A 22,614-nucleotide genomic window follows, 5' to 3' on the forward strand; every position below is an offset into this window, starting at 1 on the left:
AGGCCCTACCTGAGATCCATTGAATCAAAACCTGCATGTTACAAGATCTCTAGGAGATTGATATGCATATTAAAGTTGCAAAAAAGGCACAAACAACAAACAACCATTAAGACTATTAAGACTCCTAGCTTCTAAAAGATTTGGTTTTTATTTAAAAAATGTATAAAACCTCTAAACTTTTTTTCTGTCTCTTATGACTTTCTGCGTCCTTGTGTTCCACTGCTGGGGCAGAGTATGCATTAGTCAGTTCAGGCTGCCATAACAAGATACCACAGACTCTATGCCTTAAACAACACAACTCATTTTCTCAAAGTTCTAGAGGCTAGGAATCCCAGATCAAGGTGTCAGCAGATTTGGTTTCCAGTGAGGGCCCTCTTCGTGGCTTGCAGACCTTCTAGCTGTGTCCTTGCATGGGCTTTCCTCTGTATGTTGCAAGAAGCGAGAGAGAGAGAGAGAGAGAGAGAGAGAGAGAACTGGTGTTTCCTCCTCCTCTTCTTCCTTTTTTGAAGAAGGGTTTTGCTCTGTCACCCAGGTTGGAGTGCAAAGTCCTAATCATAGCTCATTGTAGCATCAAACTCCCAGACTCAAGCAATCCTCCTCTTTCAGCCTCCTGGGTAGTGAGGATTTTTTTTTCTCTAGAGATGGGGTCTCACTGTGTTGCCCCAGCTTGTCATGAACTCTGAGCCTTAAGGATCCTCCCCCTAACCCTCCCAAAGCAGTGGGGTTACAGGTGTGAGCCACTGCGCCTGGCCTTATTTCAAAATGTAAATTAAAAAGAGCAACAAGGGACAAAATAGCTCCCAGGCCTCCTGGTAGACCTTCTGTAATGAATCTTGATTTTAAGACCTATAAACATTATAAACAGAATGTTATATTGCTATAAGGCTACATGAAAGTTAACAAAAATAAAGTATGGTAGAATTGAATTTCCTAACCTGCCTGCAATTACTTGGAGTCACTACTTACCTAATTGTGCCTCTTTTGCCATCTGAGTCTCATGTATGATATTTCTTAAGATTTGTTCCTCCTGAATCAGTTTATGTTTTTCTAGGATCTCCTGCTGTCTCAGGTAATGGTCGTGCTGCTTTTGATACTCTTTTAACTCATTCAGTGTTCGCTGGAGAGATCTTAACATTTTTTAATACCAAGAAAAAGTTAGAGCTTTAAAATTATGAATTTTTAAAACCCACTTAAATGCATAAGATTTTTCTGGTTCTCAGCAATAATTCCTAAGTTTTTTCTCAAAGTTCTAGATTTAACACACAATCTCAGACCACAGTTCAAGAATAACAGGGCTAAATAAACATTCTTATTAAAACTTGGGGCAAAAAGATAAATGTGAAATTCTTTTCTTTTTTTTTTTTTTTTTTTTTGTAGAGACAGAGTCTCACTTTATGGCCCTTGGTAGAGTGCCGTGGACTCACACAGCTCACAGCAACCTCCAACTCCTGGGCTCAAGCGATTCTCTTGCCTCAGCCTCCCGAGTAGCTGGGACTACAGGCGCCCGCCACAACGCCCGGCTATTTTTTGGTTGCAGTTCAGCCGGGGCCGGGTTTGAACCCATCACCCTCGGCATATGGGGCCGGCGCCTTACTGACTGAGCCATAGGCGCCGCCCTGAAATTCTTTTCTTAAATATTTGACATTAAGTTGTGTGTTGCACTTTCTAGGTACTAAAATAAACACATCAAAATATACTATAAAGTTTAAATATTTCTCTTTTGGATTAGTTCCACTGACATTCAAAGTCTTTCTAGAATCCTGGCCTCCATTTTCCTTTTATTTTGCCTAAACACAGGCAAAGAGCCAGGGCCACAGTAGCTTTCTTTTATACTGTAGCTTGTTATAGACTTTTGGAAAAACCACAGACACTCTCCTTAGAAAGAGCACTCTCCACTACCTGATTTAGATAAATGACTGCCTGATTATATGTAGTCACAAAAACCTTATTACCTATTAGATTAATATACAGAGATTTTAGGAGCTGTACAGATTGTGTAAAAGACAGTCAGTTTGACTGTTAAGAATTTAATATTAGAAGTAGTTCAGCCACTGCAAATTTTAATATGGCATAAAAGAACCAGATAAATTAGAAGCTGTTATTCTTTGTTCACCATCATACTATATTTACACAGACTGGAAAATAAGCAATTGTGAGAGTTTAATAAGTGCTATTTAATTCTTTAATAACCAAAGTAGATTGAAAACGTTGAGGCTAATTTTGAGATGTGAACAATTTGCTTTTGAGTGATGTGAAGTTTCTTAACTAGCCCTATTATTTATGGAATCAAACATATATTTTACTAAGTATAATACAAGGGCCAAGTACAATATTCAGTATTGCACATACAAATATGATTAAAATATGGGCCAAATAATTGTCTTCATGCCACTTAAGTAACACAATAATAGCCCAGTATTAGGAGCCAAAAGGGAGAAAGATCAAATATTGCATGCGTAAGTGATTTTACTGACTGTGTATCTTATGGAAATAAAAATGTAATCAACAGAATTACTGAGTATCCATGGGCCTCCCCACCCCCACCTGATTTCAAGGAAAAAAAAAATCAGTGATAAAAACTGTAAAGATTTAAATGACAGCTTTTACTGCAAATATTCTCTAGTTTCTGAAATCCATGATATTAAAAAGATAGTCTTCTACACAAGCACTTGAACTATGCTAAACCACTAGGAGTTGGAGAAAATGGATAGTACTTACAGTAGTGAAGAAGTTTTTTTCTTAATTCTAATGATCAAATTAACAGTGAAACCACCTAACACAAATCTAAGATTCTATGGTACCAGTGCTTCAGCAAATATTTTTCTCTTAATTACCTATGTTGAGCCTCCAATTTCTGCTCAAGTTTTTGCTGACAAAGAACAGCATGCTTCCTCTTTATAGCTTGCTCAAACCCAGGTTTGGCCTGTAAAGCATGGTCATAACAGAGCACTGAGTGGTTATACTCCCCAAGCATCTGAAGGGACAAAAACACACACACACATATACACACACAGAGGAGAAATAAACATTAGCCATGGCCTGGTTACATCTGTCTAAACCCCGTACTGATTTCTGAGATCATACCTACATCTTATTCCACAGTAAACTTTATTTTGACTAGTGGCCACATCCCCTCAATATGAAGGTATGTTATGGGATGGTTTACTAGGAAGTTACAGCTATTCTTAAGAGGTGTATCCTGAAGAAGTTTAAAATTCCAATCAATTTAATTATATTTTTTTCTTTTTATGTCAAGAGACTATAGAACAATTATGATACACTATTATACTGAGGCATTTTCTTCCAGATTTCTTCATTTCCATTGTTGAGAACAAAGGAGGAAGGGAAAAAAGTAACATTCTATTAAGAAAATGAAAATAGAAGAAAGTAGCAATTTCATGAAACAAAAAGTAGTATTTACTGCATATATATTCCCCAAAGTGTAATAGCTAGTGAAGAAGTCACTGTCATCCAGAGCTGCGTGGACCACGACAGCAGCATCAGCAGAGAAATGTGCTCTGTGTAGAACATTTGCCAAATTGACCAGTGCAATGTCTTTATTGTGCCTAAAAGAGGAGAGATGTAACTAGATGTTAGGAGAAGCATGTACTCCATGATTATCTATAATTATTTGACAAGAAAACATGACTTTCATAGTTATTTTATTTATTTATTTATTTATTTATTTAAGACAGAATCTTACTTTGTGACCCTTGGTAGACTGCTGTGGTCTCATAGTTCACAGCAACCTCCAACTCTTGGGCACAAGCGATCCTCTTGCCTCAGCCTCCCAAGTAGCTGGGACTACAGGCGCCCACCACAGCACTTGGCTATTTTTAGAGATGGGTTCTCGCTCTGGCTCAGGCTGCTCTTGAGCTCCTGAGCTGAGGCAATCCACCTGCCTTGGCCTCCCAGAGTGCTAGGATTATAGGCGTGAGCCACCATGCCCAGCCACATTCAAAGTTATTGTGTTTAGGGAAATAACTCTGCATATACATACAGGTGGAGAAAATAATCATAATGTTTCATCATTTTTTTAATTATTGTTGTTTTTTTTTTTTTTTGAGGCAGAGGCTCACTATGTCACCCTTGGTAGAGTGCCATGGCATCATGGCTTACAGCAACCTCCAACTCTTGGGCTTAAGCGACTCTCTTGCCTCAGCCTCCCAAGTAGCTGGGACTACAGGTGCCCACCACAATGCCTGGCTATTTTTTGGTTGCAGTTGTCATTGTTGTTTTAGCAGGCCTGGGCCGGGCTCGAACTCGTCAGCTTTGGTGTATATGGCTGGTGCCCCACTCACTGAGCTACAGGTGCCCCACTCACTGAGCTACAAGCACCGAGCCAATTATCAATAGCTGTTAATACAATAACTCCAAATTTTGCCATAAAAATAAAGACTGGAAGAGATTTTATGATTTTTAAATCTATTTAGGGCTTATATTTGTTTTAAGAAAAGTTAAATTGAATTAATTCCTCCAGTCAAGGTCCTTGTATTCAAGTCTCAAGGGAACCACAGGGCATCTACATTATACACAGGGTGCCGGAAAAATGCATACACATTTTAAGATAAGTAAAAACTGTATTAGAATTGTTAGTACTCTAGTCACATTTGAGTTCTGCAATTACAAGAGACACAGATAGAATATACAAGATAACACGTTATCAGTATATATTGATATCATAATTTTAATATAGTTTTTTCTTAAAATATGTATATATATTTTTGGTAGCTCTCTACATTTTTTCCTTATTGGAAATAAAAAGTATATTACACAACCATTGCTTTGAACTTTTTGACATCCATGATTTTCTTTGTGATGGAACTAATTTCTTTGAACAAGGATGGAGGAGAGTATAATGAAAGTATATGCAAAGCTGCTTTTATTGTTTTCTTATGTATTTTTTTTTTTTTTTTTTTACCAGACCTTGGGAATGTGGAAAGGGATGAAAATCACACCCAGAAGAGGAGAAATCTTACCTGGAAGAGAAATGAAGTGCTCGCATGGCACACTCCACTACCTGATATGGCTCATTCTTTATTCTCCAGTAAAATGAGGCCATGTTATACAGTACCCATGAGGAAGAGTTCTAGAGATGAAACAAATACAATGATAATCAAACACAACGCAACATAGTTTCTTTTATTTAGAATGCTCAAAGAGTACCTTTAATACGCTAGCGCTTCTAAAATTTAAGATGAAGAGCAAAACTAGTGAGAGTAATGATAAATCAGAGGACAAAGTAGAAATAAACCATAGCTGCCAAAAGAATCTCCTAATCATCAGCTGAGCATGTGCATTAGGGTATGATCTTCCTATAGAGACCATGCAACTCCAGACTATCATTCCAAGGTGGAAATAAAAGCTGAAAAACCCACCCAAGTGGCCATAACTTGTTGGGTCCTATTTCAGGACTTCAGAAGTTAAGACCTAATCTATTTAGAAATGTCAGTAGCTCCAACATGAAATTACTGAAATTAACATTTTACAAAGTTATCTATTTATATAATATCTGAGTGAAGGTACAAACTTCAGCAAATTATAGGCTTATGACCAAATTATTATTTGTTAATTTTTCATCTGTGTTTAGAATCTAATTAAAACATTCAAGCTGTTACAAACTGAATTCTAGGCTGGGCACGGTGCTCACTCCTATAATCCTAGCACTCTGGGAGGCCAAGGCAGGACTGCTTGAGGTCAGTTCAAGACCAGCCATGGGTAGAGCAAGATCCCATGTCTACCACAATTAGAAAAATTAGCCAGGTATGGTGGCTGTGCCTATAATCCCAGCTACTCAGGAGGCTGTGACAGGAGGATTGCTTGCGCCCATGAGCTAGGGGTTGTAGTTATCTATGATAAAAATACTGTACTCTACCAGGGGCAAAAGAGACTGTGTCTTTAAAAAAAAAGAAAACAAAAAAACCCAAACCAAACCAAAGAACTCCTAAATTCTGGCTGGGTATGGTGTCTTATACTGGTAATCCTAGCACTTTGGAAGCCAGAGGTGGGAGGATTGCTCAAGTCTAGGAGTTCAAGACCAACCTGGGTGATAGAGACCCTGTCTCTCCAAAAAACAGAAAACTTAGCTGGATGTGGTAGCATGTGCCTGTAGTCTCAGCTACTCAGGAGGTTGAGGCAGGAAGATCACTTGAGCCTAGGCAACTTGAGACGACAGTGTGCTATGATGCCACTGCACTCTACTGGGGAACAGAGCCAGATCCTGTCTTAAACAAACAAACTAAATCTTTGTAACTAGTAATTAAGTAAAAGATTTAGTCAAGTTAAACAGAAGCTCAGATATGCTTGCTCCTTTTGTGTCTGAGAATTTTTTTTTGTCCTCTAACATATACTGAATTTTAACTATATAAAGGTGAGAACACTAAACCTGACCATGTCAAAAACTTGATGCAAATAAGTTTAAACCCAAATAAACTTTTAAATTTCTGCTGGGGAAAAAATAATAAAGTTTAATATAACCTGGGGAAAATATTTATTTATATGACTGCAAAAGTTTAATATTTTAATATACAAAGAACTCATAAAAAATGTAACCATATAATTAGCTGGGCACTGTGGCATGTACCAATAGTCCCAGCTACACTGGAGACTGAAGCAGGACTGTTTGAGCCCAGGAGTTTAAGGTTGTAGTGAGGTCTGACTGTGCCACTGCACTCTAGCTAGGGAGTACAGACTCTGTCTCTAGAAATCCAAACATAAAGCCAAAATGACAAGAGAAAATGGACAAAAACCACAGACAATTCAAAAATATAAAATAGCTAAGAAGTATGTGTAACTTCACAAGTAAAAAGACCATTAAAAAGATACAAGTTTTCCTTTTATTAACTGGCAAAGGTTAAAAAGAATACCAATATTTATTATTAGACACACTATATTATATATTAAATTTAGATATTAACTGTAGAAATGTTAAGTTACTACAATATTTCTGGGGGACAATTTGAAAACATGTATATAAAAAGCCTTAAAAACATGATTGTGTTGACCCCCCACAATTCCATCACTAAAAATGTATCCTATGGGAATAATTAAGTTTTAACTAAAAACATGTGTAAAAATAAAACTCCAGAAGAATATATTATAGGTTGGGTGCGATGGCTCCCGCCTGTAATCCTAGCACTTTGGGAGGCCAAGACAGTAGGACTGCTTGAAGTAAGGTGCTCTTGCCCAGCCTGAGCAAGAGTGAGACCCCTGTCTCTAAAAAAGAGAAAAATAAGCCAGGTGTGGTGGCGCATGCTTGAGCCTAGGAGTTTAAGGCTACAGTGAGCTATGATGATACCATTACACTGTAGCAGGGGCAACAAAGCAAAGCTCTGTCTTAAAAAAAAAAAAAAAAGGGAAATAATTAGAATATGTTCAACCTAGGTTCAAAATTATTATTTTTACATTCTTTTAAAATCAATTTTATAGTCTGAATTTTTTGAGGACCAATTATTTTAAAAAGAGATATATAATCAAAAATACTTTACATTTAGTTAAATATGGTTTATAATAGATTATTTTAAAGGTACTTTTAAGATTAAAATAAGTACAGTCCTATAATATTCATCCTTAAACATTCTATCTTCAAAAAAATTATGATTTTTGAATGATGCAATAAAAGATTTTAGTACCATGTACACATCACCTGAACTTACCACTTGAAAACTTGGTTAAGGGATAGTACAGTCTTATACAATTGGCTTGGGACTGAGGTTTTACTCTTAAGAGCCTTTTGAGAAAGTTTCCCCCCCCCCAAATCAACCAATGCTTTAAAGAAAAGTCTTTCCATAAGATTTCTTATAAAGTCTCTTCCAAGTATTATTAGTTATTTTCCACCAATTTGTCCACTATCAGGTATGTCAAAAAAAAAAAAAAAAGCACCAAAAAACTTTAAATTTGTAAATGTTTGAATGTTACTGTTAGTTGTGCCCTTCTTCCTTTGAACATCTTTTCTCTTGGCTCTGAAGAATAAAAATCCTCAAAGAAAGCATAGGAAAAACACTGGAAGATATTGGCCTGGGGAAAGACTTCATGAAGAAGACTGCCATGGCAATTGCAACAACAACAAAAATAAACAAATGGGACCTCATTAAACTGAAAAGCTTCTGTACAGCTAAGGAGACAATAACCAAAGCAAAGAGACAACCTACACAATGGGAAAGGATATTTGCATATTTTCAATCAGACAAGACCCTGATAAACTAGGATCTACAGAGAACTCAAATTAATCCACATGAAAAAAGCCAACAATCCCTTATATCAATGGGCAAGAGACGTGAATAGAACCTTCTCTAAAGATGACAGACGAATGGCTAACAAACACATGAAAAAATGTTCATCATCTCTATATATTAGAGAAACGCAAATCAAAACAACCCTGAGATATCATCTAACCCCAGTGAGAATGGCCCACATCACAAAATCTCAAAACTGCAGATGCTGGCGTGGATGTGGAGAGAAGGGAACACTTTTACACTGCTGGTGGGACTGCAAACTAGTACAACCTTTCTGGAAGGAAGTATGGAGAAACCTCAAAGCACTCGAGCTAGACCTCCCATTTGATCCTGCAATCCCATTCCTGGGCATCTACGCAGAAGGAAAAAAAATCCTTTTATCATAAGGACACTTGTACTAGACTGTTTATTGCAGCTCAATTTACAATCGCCAAAATGTGGAAACAGCCTAAATGCCCACCAACCCAGGAATGGATTAACAAGCTGTGGTATATGTATACCATGGAATACTATTCAGCCATTAAAAAAATGAAGACTTTACATCCTTCGTATTAACCTGGATAGAAGTGGAAGACATTATTCTTAGTAAAGAATCACAAGAATGGAGAAGCATGAATCCTATGTACTCAATTTTGATATGAGGACAATTAATGACAATTAAGGTTATGGGAGGGAAGCAGAAAGAGGGACGGAGGGAGGAGGGTAGGGCCTTGGTGTGTGTCACACTTTATGGGGGCAAGACATGATTGCAAGAGGGACTTTACCTAACAATTGCAATCAGTGTAACCAGGCTTATTGTACCCTCAATGAATCCCCAACAATAAAAAAAAAAAAAAAAAAAAAAAGAATACTATATTCGCCATAACACCTTGTCTGGTCTATTTTGCCTGCTAAATGTGGGACGACCCCAGGGCTCAAATTGGCCATCTCTTTTCTTTCAGGTGATATCTAGTCCCATGGCTTCATATTCCCACTTCTTTTTTTGTTTTAGAGACAGGGTCTTGCTCTGTCACCCAGGCTGCACTCCCTATTTATTAGTTACTCTCTAACTAGGCAACCAGCTCTAACTTCCCGTGCGATTCTAGATGCATTTAGGTATTTCAAATTTAATAGCCCCAACCCTGCTCCTCCTTCATGTTGCTCAGGTTAATGAAATAGGAGTTATCTTTGATTCTTCTCTTGCTCTCATTCCCGAAATCTACCTCATCAGCTTCTAAACTCTTAAACATATCCTAGAAAGGGTCAAGGCCCTCCATTTCCATTACTAATCATTTCTAGTCCAAACCATCTTCATCTTTTTCTTGAACTACTCTAAGAGCCTTCTAACTGGCCTGTTTCCAGTTTTTTTCCTTTCAGTGACTTATCCATGTAACTATTAAAGTGATCTTTAAGAAAATGATAATTGCATTTTATTGCGTCTCTGCTTTCACTTCTCAGTACATTTGGAGTAAGAATCAAAGTCCTCACTCTGGCTTTCAGAGCCCTATGTCCTCTGGCGCTGGCCTGTTTCTCTGGCTTCATTCCCTACCATGCTCACCAGGCTCCAGCCATAGGAGCCTGAACTCAATGTTTGCCTCTTCCACCTCCTACACTTATATGTTGAAGTGTTATGGGGCCTGTGAAGAAAGGGGTTATAAATGAGGTTAACCTTAAATGAGGTTATAAGGTTTGGGGCCTAAATTTAAAAGGGTCAGTGCCCCCTCTTCATGCATGCACACAGAAGAGGCCATGGGAGGACACAAAGGAAGGTGGCTGTCTGTCAGGCAGCAAGAGAGCCCTCACTAGGAACTGACTTGCTGGCACCTTGATCTTGGACTTCTTAGCCTCCAAATAAATTTCTATTTTTTAAGCCACCAAGTCTGTGGTATAAATATATATTCGGTCTTTGTCCCCAGTTCCTGACACACATTTCCCAAAACCTGTGGTATCACAGGAGTGATAAGAGAGTTTTTTTTTTTTTTTTTTACGCTAATAAGATAACTGATAGCTGGTAGCCCACAGATGGCTTCAGAACATGTGCTGGTCCCAGAAAGAACAAGGAATGAGTAGGGTGAAACTTTTAGCAACCTCCAAGTACCAGCTAGAGATTGAGTTAATCACTAATGGCCTATAATATAATCAATTGTGCTTCCACAGTGAGACCTCCATAAAAAAAGACAAAACTAAATGACAAAGAGTTTGGAGAGCTTCTGAGTTGGTGAACACTTCAAGGTGCTAGGAGGAGCTGTGCCTAGGGAGGATACAGCAAATCTGTGAACTCCTCCCCCACACCTTGTCTTATGCATATGTTCTGCCTAATTGTCCCTGAATTTGATTTCCTTTTTAATAAATCAATACGAATGGTGCTTTCCTTAGTTCTCTGAGCTGCTCTAGCAAATTACTGAATTTGAGGAGGGTGTGATAGGAACCCCGACTTTACAGCTGGTTGGTTGGGTGGCCTTGACTTGTAATAGGCCTCTGAAACCAGGGCAGTCTTCTGGGACTGATTTCCTAACCGTGCTATTTCCAGGTAGTTAAGTCAGAATTGGGAAGGACATACATTTGGCACTGGAAGAATTGGCTGGTGTAAGGAAACCCCACACATATTTGGTGTCAGAAGCGTTTTGAGTAGAAACAGTCTGGAGCAGTATTTTCTTATGGTAGCCTAAGCACACTATATACCACCTGAGCTCATGCCCCCTTTAAGGCCTCTGCCTTGGCCTATGATGCTCTTTCCTGATCTTTGAATACATGTTCCTTCTTGTCATTCACGTAGTACCTCCAACTCTACCTTTCCACAGAGGTTAATCTCAACTGCTTCATCTAATGTGGCTACCCGTCACCCTCTAATTTTCTACAGAACACTTACCACTATAGTCTACTCTCAACTAAACATCCTCTGAAGAATACTGTAAAATCTTGGGCCAGTTTTCCCTTATCAAGTTCTGGAATGGAAATGTTTTACATTATCTTCAGAAAAACAAGATGAAGATGGTAATTTAGCTATAAAATAATCATATGATGAATTGAAAGTCAAACTATCTCTTATCTATAAAGTCCTGTTTTGATATACAGAGCTATGTATTTCAACAATGTATAAATATTGCCAATTATATATCTTATATTACACCACTATATTAATGTTGCTTAAAAACTAACCTGCATTTATGATACTCCTTAAGGCAAAGAGGAGAGCAAAAACTGTTTTCTAAATCCCCATGTCATCCTGAATGACAGATGCATTTAAATTCTTGGGTCATGTTACATAGTTTCTTATTTCTTTTTTTTTAAAGTGGATGTTTCCTTGAAAAAAATTATTGAAGATTTGCTGGGCATGGTGGCTCACACCTGTAATCCTAGTATTTTGGGAGGTCTAGGCAGGAGTATTGCTTGAGGCAGGCCTGAACAAGAGTGAGACCCCATTTTACCAAAAACAGAAAAATTAGCTAAAGTGTGGTGGCCTGTACCTGTAGTCCCAGCCCCTTGGAAGGCTGAGGCAGGAGGATCGCTTGCATTCAGGAGTTTGAGGTTGTAGTGAGATATAATGATGCCAGTGCCCTCTTGTGACAGAGCAAGACCCTGTCTCAAATAAATAAATAAAATAAAATTACAGAAGATTTTATTTTGCTGGTGGTGATTCTCTAGTTCACAGAACAGTGACAATCCATGTGTTTTGTATAGATACACCACAGACACTAAAACAGTGTATCTTTTTCCATACTACATATATGTAATCTAGCCTATAAGCACTGTTGCTGGTATTAGTTTATATTTTGTTTTTTGTGAATTAGTTTAATAAAACTTTTCAGCATGTCTTCCTGGTCAAGGAGAATAGTTTTTCCATGTTTCTCCCCAGAACTTATCTATATAATCTATATTAATGTAATCATAATTTTAAATCATCCTCTACTAGACTTATCTAACCTTTTTTCTTCTTGGCTGTACATTGGATGAAGAAGAGTTGTCTTGGGCCACACATTAAATAAACGAACAGTAATGAAAGCTGCTGAGCAAAATAAAAAGTCCATGTATACTTTTCATAATATCTAGCACCACAGATAAGCAAAAAAATCCTCATATAATGTGCATGTGGCCCGTAGGCTGCAGGTTGGCCATTCCTGCTAGATAAAAACAAGCTAGGCAGATATTTTGTGAGAGAAAAATATCTTGTGTTTACATAGTGCTTCCTGGCTCTCTAAGTCATTAATGACTTACCTTTTGCAGGCCTTCATGAATGAGGTGACCTATGTCATCTATACTTCTTCCTAACCGTTTAGATAAATATGTGAAGATTGGATCTTCTTTAGGTAACAGAGGTGCAGAAAGATTAACTCTCTCTTGTACACCCTGCAAAGAAGAAAAAAGACTGAAAAAACACAGTCAAAGGATATAAAAGATCACAAGTAATTCAGTATCTCGTAGCATTTATTTTCAAGGAAATGTAAGAAATAGATGTTTATAAAATCATAAAGTTGTCTGGAAGGAGACAAGAGCATAATAGCTTGTATAAGTGAGAGACCAAATGAAAACAAAATGCAAAAACAACCAAAAAACCCCTGAAATTTTCTACTTACTCGCAAGTGCTGAAAAGCATGTATACTATATGGAAGCTCTAGTATTTTAGTACAATCAGGTTGCTCAGGGTCTGGAGGGACAGGAGATTCTGTGTCTATATAATCTTCAGGGCTAAAATCAAGAAGCAAGAAGTGATGAATGAATGAAAGGTGCAAAAAGCAACACTTTAAGAAATGTCAAATTTTCCCCATAGTCTCATAACATCTCAACTTTGTAACCAATATTAGCCAACTTTATACTTTTTCACATAGCTGCCAGGGACAAATATTTTCAGAATTCAAATTAAAGGGGTAAATCAAGAACTGGAGGAAAAATAATAAGTAGGTCACAGAATGTTTAAGATTGTGGACTTAAAAAAATTAATATAACTCGGGCAGTGCCTGTGGCTCAAAGGAGTAGGATGCCAGCCCCATATGCTGGAGGTGGCAAGCTCAAACCCAGGCCCGGGCAAAAAAAAAAAAAAAAAATTAATATAACTCTGCTGAGTTGTTTCTAAAAATGTTAAAACAATTTACACTTCTATTGACAGCCTCTACACTTACTAGTTATTGATTTTTTGCTTTCCTCTCCACAATTTGGTAGATAAAAACTACCTAAATGTTTTAATTTGTACCTGTTTGTACCATGTATGAGAAATGTTTTTTCCATCTGTTTATTGGAAATTTGTAGTTTTTTCCCCTTTACTATGAATTATTTGATTTTCTACTGTGGGGTTATTTAAATAAATTTCTAAGAATTTTACATGTAGTATGCATTTTGAACTTTTGAATTCCAATAAACTCATCTGTACTTGAAGCTTACTCTTATTATAGAAATAATTTCTTAATAATTTGGAAAAGGTCTGCTTGGAAAAACAAATTTTATATTTGGACAGATAATCTCTTTACCTGATGTCTTTGCTCTCTAGAGTTATGTATGTGCCATCATACAGATCCAGGTCCCCTAAGGGCACCTTGGCCTTGATGCAGTCTGGATCTTCTTTATTATGTCTCTGCTCCAGTCCTGTGTCTCTGTCCTCATTCTCTTCTATATGAATTTTTTGAGCAACTAATTGTTTCTGTTGAAAAGAAAATAAGAACAGAATGGAATCTTCTAATATTTTAGACCAAATGCCATTGAAGAGAAATAATTCAAGAGTGCTAAAGAACTCAGAGGATACTCTCTGAAGGGAGACAAGGATTCTGAGAATACCCTTAGATAACTTAGTCAACAAATGTAAACTGCTCTAGAAGAGATATCCATATACCGAAAGTATAGACAACATGGTATTTATCATAGTGGTACACAGATGCCTTCATCATAGGATTTCTGAATACCCATAAAGTACTGCCAACTTAACTTCCCTGACACAGAATGGCTCTGCATTAAAATTTTCCTGAATTGCCCAAACCCATGGTTTTGTTTCAAGATACAGAGCCTGATGCTAGTGCTGGCTGGGTGTTCCAGGTGAACTATTCACAGCTGCAAAGTATTTATTTTTTGGAGGTGGAACATGATGGTGGACGGAAAAGACATGTAGCCCACCTCTCCCAGGTCATTAGGTGAGAGGAAGGGGGGTCTGGACCTTTTCCCTGTGTGGATTGTTGGTGTGGACAGACAGCTGGAGAGGCACAGCGAATTGGTGGATTGCTGTATATGAGGTGTAATTTAAAACCACAGACTCTGTTGTAGAGATTTTCCCTGCTCGGCCGTGCTGGTGGGCAGGACCCTCCCTCATGGAGAACAGCAGCTTGCAACTCCTGGCAAAACCCAATTGACGAAAATTTTATTCCTGAGCCGAGTTTAGTGACCCGAAAGGGGTCCTGCTCAGAGCCATAAGGGGTTAGGCTATCTGATGGAAAATTGAAGGGAAAGGATCCTACCCGGGAAACAGACATTTTGAATTGTCCGAAATGGCAGATACCTTCCCCCAGAACAACAGGAGTGATTAAATAGACTGCACCATTCCTGGTGCGGAAGGTTGGTGTGGGCTGGCAGTTCAGGCTGTGTGGTGAACTGGCGGATGGCTGGACTCAAAAGTCCAGATTCAAAAGTGAGACTCTGAGCCACAAAAACTGAGGATAAAGTCTCCGTGTGCTGCAGCCGCAGGAGCCAGCACTCTCCCCCACAGCCAATTGCAGTCGCCAGTTTACAGGAGAACATGGGAGCAGAGAGGAAACATTTGTGAAGCGTGGACTCCTCCACCGAGTTGGGAGATCGGATAGAAGTGCTGTCTGGAACAGAGCAGCTGAGGTTGGACAATAATTAGGTAATAAACTTTTACAGAAACTCCAAAATGGCCATCGGCCAGGTAGGGTAGTTACCATGGTAACAGTGTAAACTGTGAACCAGGTATAAATCTGGGAACCATTCACAGCACCACCTGGTGTCCAGAAAGTATATTAAATTATAAATATATTCCTAGGAAAGCTGATCCTTATGTGATACATATAGATGTATATTTCTACATATATATAATAATATTTTTGTGGTTGGTGCCTTTCTTTTCCTCATCATTTTCTTGGAGGAGCTATTGTTAATTTTTATTATTATTTCATATATATTTTTATTTTTTTCTTTCTTCTTTTTTAACTTTTTTATGAACACCACTTTTTTTTTTCTCCTTTTTCCCTTCTCTCTTCCTCTTCTTCCCTTCTTATGGTTTCTGAGATTGCTTACATCAGATTTTTAGAGGTTTTTTTGTTTGTTCCTTTTGTTTGTTTTTATACCTTCCCCCCCCCAATTATCTTATGATTATCATTATTTTTATTGTAGTTGCTTTTTTCGTTGTCTGTATGTTTATGTGTTTCTGATTGTTTGTGCATCTGTGGGCTTGTGTGTCTGGTAGCCTTTCTATCTATTTCCTCATTTGTCCTCAACGAGTTTGGTGTTTTGCTAAATCCTCGGGTTGGCTATTTTCCCTAACTCCAATTTTCACATTCAACAAGAACAAGCAGGAGGCTAGAGGTGACAGCTAACCGTGCTGCGAACAGAAACCAGCAGGATTAAAGACAGGGCCTGAGGCACAGGTTCTGGAAACTGAAAACAGCTTCTCTTCTGCAGGGGAATTTAGCAGGGACAGAAACAAAGAACAACTTTGTGGGAACACAAAGAACTGTCACTACCATCAATCAGTGGCAGGGCAAGAACTGAGTGAACAACCCCAGCTTCCATCAAGCGTCTGAGGTTGTCAGGCCTCACCTCCCCCTGCTGGATAGAGACAGAGAGCAGCAGCCTGGCAGAGCAGATATAGATTTCCTTGTGATTCAGGCAGGTGCAAACACCTGGAGTATCTGCTCACTGGAGGCAAGCAGGTCACCTGTGCGGGGCTATGAGTGACTGGATGTGACAGAGGTGCAAGGTGGGGAAGGAGGTATCGACCTTCCTAGACTAATCTATTTGCTGGGTGGGTTCTCCTGACTTCACGGAGCACCAGAACAAGTCATATTTGAGTTGTCAACAGACCCCTGTGATTCAGTTGCCAGAGACCTTTTAAGCTCTCCCACCTGAGACAGATGCTGACTGAGACAACTGATTTGGACCTTTTGAACTGAGCCAATCGCCTGAGGACGATTCAAGTGGTAACCTGGGTGTGTGGTTGTAGGAAGGTTTGATTTTCCTTTCCCAATTGTTGCCTGTGGCGGGTGGGGTGACTTAATTGCTGGTATTTCTCCACAGCCGAGACTTCAACCCAGAGTAACTGTTTCAGTAGGGTCAGACAGAGACCAATTGAAAACAAAACAAACCACTTAGCCCCACCACATCAAACAGGTCCCCAGTTTCTCAGGCCATAGCACTGTACGGGTCCTCGACAAAGCTCCAGGGGAAAAATCAAACAGTGTAAATTAATCATGGGAAGGAATCAGTGGAAGAACTCTGGTAACATGAATAACCAGAATAGATCAACCCCCCCCAAGGAAAGATACGGCAGATGTAATTGAAGATCCCATCCATAAACAACTGGCTGAGATGTCAGAAATCGAATTCAGAATTTGGATTGCAGACAAGATTAATAGAATGGAGGAAAATTTGGAATTAGAAATTCGAAGAGCAATTCTAAAGTCAGAATTAGAAATTTGAGGAGAAATTCAAAAGTTGTCTCAAAAATTTAATGAATTTAAAGACAAAACCACCAAAGATTTTTTTGTTTGTTTTTTTTTCTTTTTCTTTTCTTTTTTTTTTTGTGGTTTCTGGCCAGGGCTGGGTTTGAACCCGCCACCTCTGGCATATGGGACTGGCGCCCTACTCCTTGAGCCACAAGCGCCACCCACCACCAAAGATTTTGATGCACTGAAGCAAGAATTTACAGCCCTCATAGATCTGAAAAATATAGTAGAAGCTCTCAGTAACACAGTGGAGCAGGCAGAAGAAAGGATTTCTGACATGGAAGACAAAGCATTTGAACTCTCAAAGAGGAAGAGAAATGGAGAGCAAAAACAGATCATTCTCTCAGAGAGCTCTGGGATAATTGGAAGAAGGCTAATATCCACCTCATTGGAATCCCTGAAAGTGATGAAGTGGCCTCGCAAGGCACGGAGGCCCTTCTCCATGAAATTGTGAAACAGAATTGTCCAGACATGCCAAGAGATTCTGAAATTCAGATAGTGGACAGTTTCAGAAGCTCAGCACAACTCAATCCGAATAAGACATCCCCCAGGCATACCATAATTAAATTAACTAGTGTTAATATGAAAGAGAAAATTCTGAAAGCAGCCAGACGCAAGAAATCCATTACCTACAAAAGGAAGAATATTAGAATGACTGCAGATCTCTCTGCTGAAAACTTTCAGCCAGAAGAGGGTGGTCATCAACTTTTAATCTCCTAAAACAAAATAACTTTCAACCCCGGATCCTGTATCCAGCTAAACTGAGTTTCATTTATGATGGAAAATTAAATACTTTCATGACATTCATATGTTGAAGAAATTTGCCATAACCAAACCAGCTCTTCAGGATATTCTCAGACCTATCCTCCATAATGACCAGCCCAATCCTCTACCACAAAAGTAACTCCCTCAGAAACTTGATCGAACTCCAACTTCCACAACGGCGAAAGGATTAAAAATGTCCACTGGACTTTCGAAAAACTCGATACCCCTAATTTTACCAGACTTATCAATATTCTCCATTAATGTGAATGGCTTAAACTGTCCTGTAAAGAGGCACAGGTTAGCTGACTGGATACAAAAACTCTGACAGGTCAGATATTTGCTGCATACAAGAGTCACATCTTACCTTAAAAGATAAACGCAATCCCTATTAAAGCTCCACTGTCATACTTTAAAGATCTTGAAAAAATACTTCGTTTTATATGGAATCAGAAAAAACCTCGAATAGCCAAGACATTACTCAGAAATAAAAACAAAGCAGAAGGAATCACACTACCTGACCTCACCCTATACTATAAATTGATAGTGATCAAAGCAGCATGGTACTGGCACAAAACTGAGAAGTAGATGTCTAGAACAGAATAGAGAACCAAGAGATGAATCCAGCTACTTACCGTTATTTGATCTTTGACAAGCCAATTAAAAACATTCAGTGGGGAAAAGATTCCCTATTTAACAAATGGTGCTGGGTGAACTGGCTGGCAACCTGTAAAAGACTGAAACTGGACCCACACCTTTCACCATTAACTAAGATAGACTCTCACTGGATTAAAGATTTAAACTTAAGTCATGAAACTATACAAATACTAGAGGAGAGTGCAGGGAAAACCCTTGAAGAAACCGGTCTGGGCAAGTATTTCATGAGGAGGACCCCCCGGGCAATTGAAACAGCTTCGAAAATACACTACTGGGACCTGATCAAACTAAAAAGCTTCTGCACAGCCAAGAACAAAGTAAGTAAAGCAAGCAGACAGCCATCAGAATGGGAGAAGATATTTGCAGGTTACGTCTCTGACAAAGGTTTAATAACCAGAATCCATAGAGAACTCAAATGTTTAAGCAAGAAAAGGACAAGTGATCCCATTGCAGGGGAGAGATCCCATTGCAGAAGAGAAACTTCTCTGAAGAAGACTGGTGCACGGCCTACAGACATATTAAAAGGTGCTCAACATCTTTAATCATCAGAGAAATGCAAATCAAAACTACCTTGAGATACCATCTAACTCCAGTAAGATTAGCCCAAATCACAAAGCCCCAAGACCAGAGATGTTGGTGTGGACGTGGAGAAAAGGGAACACTTGTACACTGCTGGTGGGAATGCAAATTAATACATTCCTTTTGGAAAGATGTTTGGAGAACACTTAGAGATCTAAAAATAGATCTGCCATTCAATCCTGTAATTCCTCTACTAGGTATATATCCAGAAGACCAAAAATCACATTATAACAAAGATGTTTGTACCAGAATATTTATTGCAGCCCAATTCATAATTGCTAAGTCATGGAAAAAGCCCAAGTGCCCATTGATCCACAAATGGTTTAATAAATTGTGGTATATGTACACCATGGAATATTATGCAGCCTTAAAGAAAGATGGAGACTTTACCTCTTTCATGTTTACATGGATGGAGCTGGAATATATTCTTCTTAGTAAAGTATCTCAAGATGGAAGAAAAAGTATCCAATGTACTCAGCCCTACTATGAAACTAATTTATGGCTTTCACATGAAAGCTATAACCCAGTTATAACCTAAGAATATGGGGAAGGGGTAGAGGGAGGGGAGCGAGGGGGGAGGATGGGCAGAGGGAGGGGCGATTGGTGGGATTACACCTGTGGTGCATCTTACAAGGGTACACGTGAAACTTAGTAAATATAGAATATAAACGTCTTAACGCAGTAACTAAGAAAATGCCAGGAAGGCTATGTTAACCAGTGTGATGAAAATGTGCCAAACTGTTTATAAAACCAGTGTATGGTGCCCCATGATCGCATTAATGTACACAGCTATGATTTAATAATAATAAAGAAAGTATTTATTTTTTCAAACATATAGAGGAATAACATAAGCATTCATGTTTCCACTACCTGTATCTATCACATGCTAGCACTTTACCTCAGTTGTTTTTTAAAAAGGAACAAAAAAGGAGTTATGAAAGCTCTTCTTTACAGCTTCTAAATCCCTTTCTAACTTTCCAAAGTTATCATTAGCTTGACTCTGTATTATCATTTCCTTGTATATTCAAATAAAATACTATCATAGTCTGGCTGGAAGTGAAAGACATTATTCTTAGTAAAGGATCACAAGAATGGAAAAGCATGAATCCTATGTACTCAATTTTGATACAAGGACAATTAATGACAATTAAGGTTATGGGGGGGAGGAAAAGCAGAAAGAGGGACGGAGGGAAGGGGGTGGGGCCTTGGTGTGTGTCACACTTTATGGGGGCAAGACATGATTGCAAGAGGGACTTTGCCTAACAAATGCAATCGGTGTAACCTGGCTTATTGTACCCTCAATGAATCCCCAACAATAAAAAAAAAAATAATAATAAAATAAAAAAAAAAACAAACAAAAAGGGGGAAACAGTGGATGCCCCAGTCTGTGTTCAATCAGTAAGTATTGAATTAATAAATTCACAACTGAATGAATAAAAAAAAGAAAAGAAAAAAAATACTATCATATGACTCTCACTATCTTAAAATACTACTTTAAGGGCAGGTGCAAGAGCTCAAACCTATAATCCCAGCACTCTGAGAAGCCAAGGCCTGAGAATTGCTTGAGGCCAGGAGTTCAAGATCAGCCTGAGCAAGAGCCAGACCCTATCTCTACAGAAAATAGAAAAAAGCTGGGCAAAGTGTGCATGTCCATAGTCACAGCTACTCAGGAGGCTGAGGCAGGAGGATTGCTTGAGCCTGGGAATGTGAGGTTGTAGTGAGTTACGATCATGCCACTGCATTCTATCCCAGGCAACAGAGTGAGATCCTGTCTCAAAAAAATTTACCCAAATTCTAAGAATACCATCAGAGATTATAATCTGTTCATAGTTAATGAAAAACGTAAACATAAAAACTTTGTTTAAAGATAAGTGAGTCAAGTGTTAGGCATAGGCCCAACCTAGAGTAGTCTGTTTCTCTTACTCTTGCTCAAGTATCACTTTCAAAAGATGATTAAAAAAAAACATGATCTAAAGGTAGTGTAGTAGAAATAATGAATTGTCTTAAGAAATAATACACTTTAGCTTTTGTTTGAACAAAACAGCACCTGTGAAATGCAGTAAGTTTCAACTCCATGTTCAGTTGCCTCACCTCCAATTCTTTGAGGTAGTTAACTGTTGTTTCTTGTCTCATTAATATGACAAGGTCATGAGGATGCTTCAAGTTCATTGGTGAATCCACCTGCAAGAAGTGACAAATAAATAAAGCTCTTATTTATTTAAGGCTTGTTTGGATTAATAAAGTCTTTTTTAACATGTCCTAAATTATTGTTCAATCCCTACGAGATCAGTGTTAGCTGCTTAGTACAACTCAAGGGGTATTTCAAAGTGATCATGTGTAAATTTTAGCAAAGGAAAACACCAAGTTTTCCTGTAAAAGCTATTAAACCCCAACTTGTAAGAGCAAATATTTGAAGCAAATATTCTGATTTGGCAGGTTGATAAGAAATACACACACACACAAAAAAAGGAAATACACAACAAAGTGATTATAATTAACAGTAAATTAGGATAAACTTTAAAATAACTAAAAGAGTAGAATTGGAATGTTCCTAACACAAAGAAATGTTAAATGTGTGAAGTGATATCCCAATTACCCTGATTTGATTAATTCACATTATATGCCTGTATCAAAGCACCATATGTACCCTACAAAGATATACAACTATTATGTACCTGCAATTATTAAAAATAAAAAATTAAAAAAACTTGTTTAAGAACACCCATGATAACTACAAAAAAATCCAAGAAGAGAAATATTTGGCAAAAGAATGCTAAAATAACTTCCTTAAAAGATGTTATATTCCTGTAATAAAAAAAGGGGCTTGTCTTGTTTTGATGGCACATTCATACTTGAATAGGTTTGGAAACAATAAAAAGAAAATATTAAAACCATCTATTTTGAAGGCTATTTGTAGAAACCATAAATCAAAGATAATATAATAAAACCTTGAGACAGCTCATGTCTCTGGATCAACAGAGACATATATCGAAATGTTAAATGTGTATAACTTTTTTTTTTTTTTGTAGAGACAGAGTCTCACTGTACCGCCCTCGGGTAGAGTGCCGTGGCGTCACACGGCTCACAGCAACCTCTAACTCTTGGGCTTACACGATTCTCTTGCCTCAGCCTCCTGAGCAGCCGGGATTACAGGCGCCCGCCACAACGCCCGGCTATTTTTTTGTTGCAGTTTGGCTGGGGCTGTGTTTGAACCCGCCACCCTCGGCATATGGGGCCGGCGCCCTACTCACTGAGCCACAGGCGCTGCCCAAATGTGTATAACTTTTGACTTAGCAAAACAAACTCTAGGAAACTATCCTATAGACATTAACAGAGGGTGCCAAAAAAAATGAGTACACATTTTAAGAAATGAAAAACCTGTCTCAAAGTCAATACTTAAGTTATGCTTGACTTCTGCAATTGCAAGGGATGCTCAATGTAACTTGTGTTCATCTTTTGTTACTGGTATATAGTGAGTATTACAATTTTACTACAATTTTCTTTTTTTTTGAGACAGTCTCTCACTTGTCACCCTCAGTAGAGAGCTCTGGCATCACAGCTCATAGCAACCTCAGACTCTTGGGCTGAAGCAATTCTCCTGTCTCAGCCTCCCGAGTAGCTGGGACTACAGCTGTCTCCCATAGCGTCTGGCTATTTTTAGAGACAGTGTCTCCATCTTGCTCAGGCTGGTCTTGAACCTGTGAGCTCAGGCAATCCACCTGCCTAGACCTCCCAGAATGCTA

General features: G+C 38.4%; 1 protein-coding gene across 3 annotated transcripts in view; it reads right to left on the reverse strand.

Annotated features, from left to right (window-relative positions):
- The window catches only part of TTC17 (tetratricopeptide repeat domain 17), a 123,429-nt gene that overhangs the window by 81,870 nt on the left and 18,945 nt on the right, over positions 1–22,614 (reverse strand). For 2 of the 3 annotated variants that reach the window (XM_053561969.1, XM_053561971.1), the window contains exons 2-9: positions 20,963–21,052; positions 13,676–13,845; positions 12,788–12,899; positions 12,429–12,560; positions 4,980–5,089; positions 3,422–3,566; positions 2,835–2,974; positions 967–1,127 (exon numbers count right to left, since the gene is read on the reverse strand). In XM_053561969.1, the coding sequence (XP_053417944.1) occupies positions 967–1,127; positions 2,835–2,974; positions 3,422–3,566; positions 4,980–5,089; positions 12,429–12,560; positions 12,788–12,899; positions 13,676–13,845; positions 20,963–21,052 (1,060 nt within the window). The remainder of the gene's footprint in view (positions 1–966; positions 1,128–2,834; positions 2,975–3,421; positions 3,567–4,979; positions 5,090–12,428; positions 12,561–12,787; positions 12,900–13,675; positions 13,846–20,962; positions 21,053–22,614) is intronic. The other variant, XM_053561970.1, reaches the window with a different exon arrangement.

The sequence above is a fragment of the Nycticebus coucang genome, chromosome 14, assembly GCF_027406575.1.
Source record: "Nycticebus coucang isolate mNycCou1 chromosome 14, mNycCou1.pri, whole genome shotgun sequence".
NCBI lineage: Eukaryota > Metazoa > Chordata > Mammalia > Primates > Lorisidae > Nycticebus > Nycticebus coucang.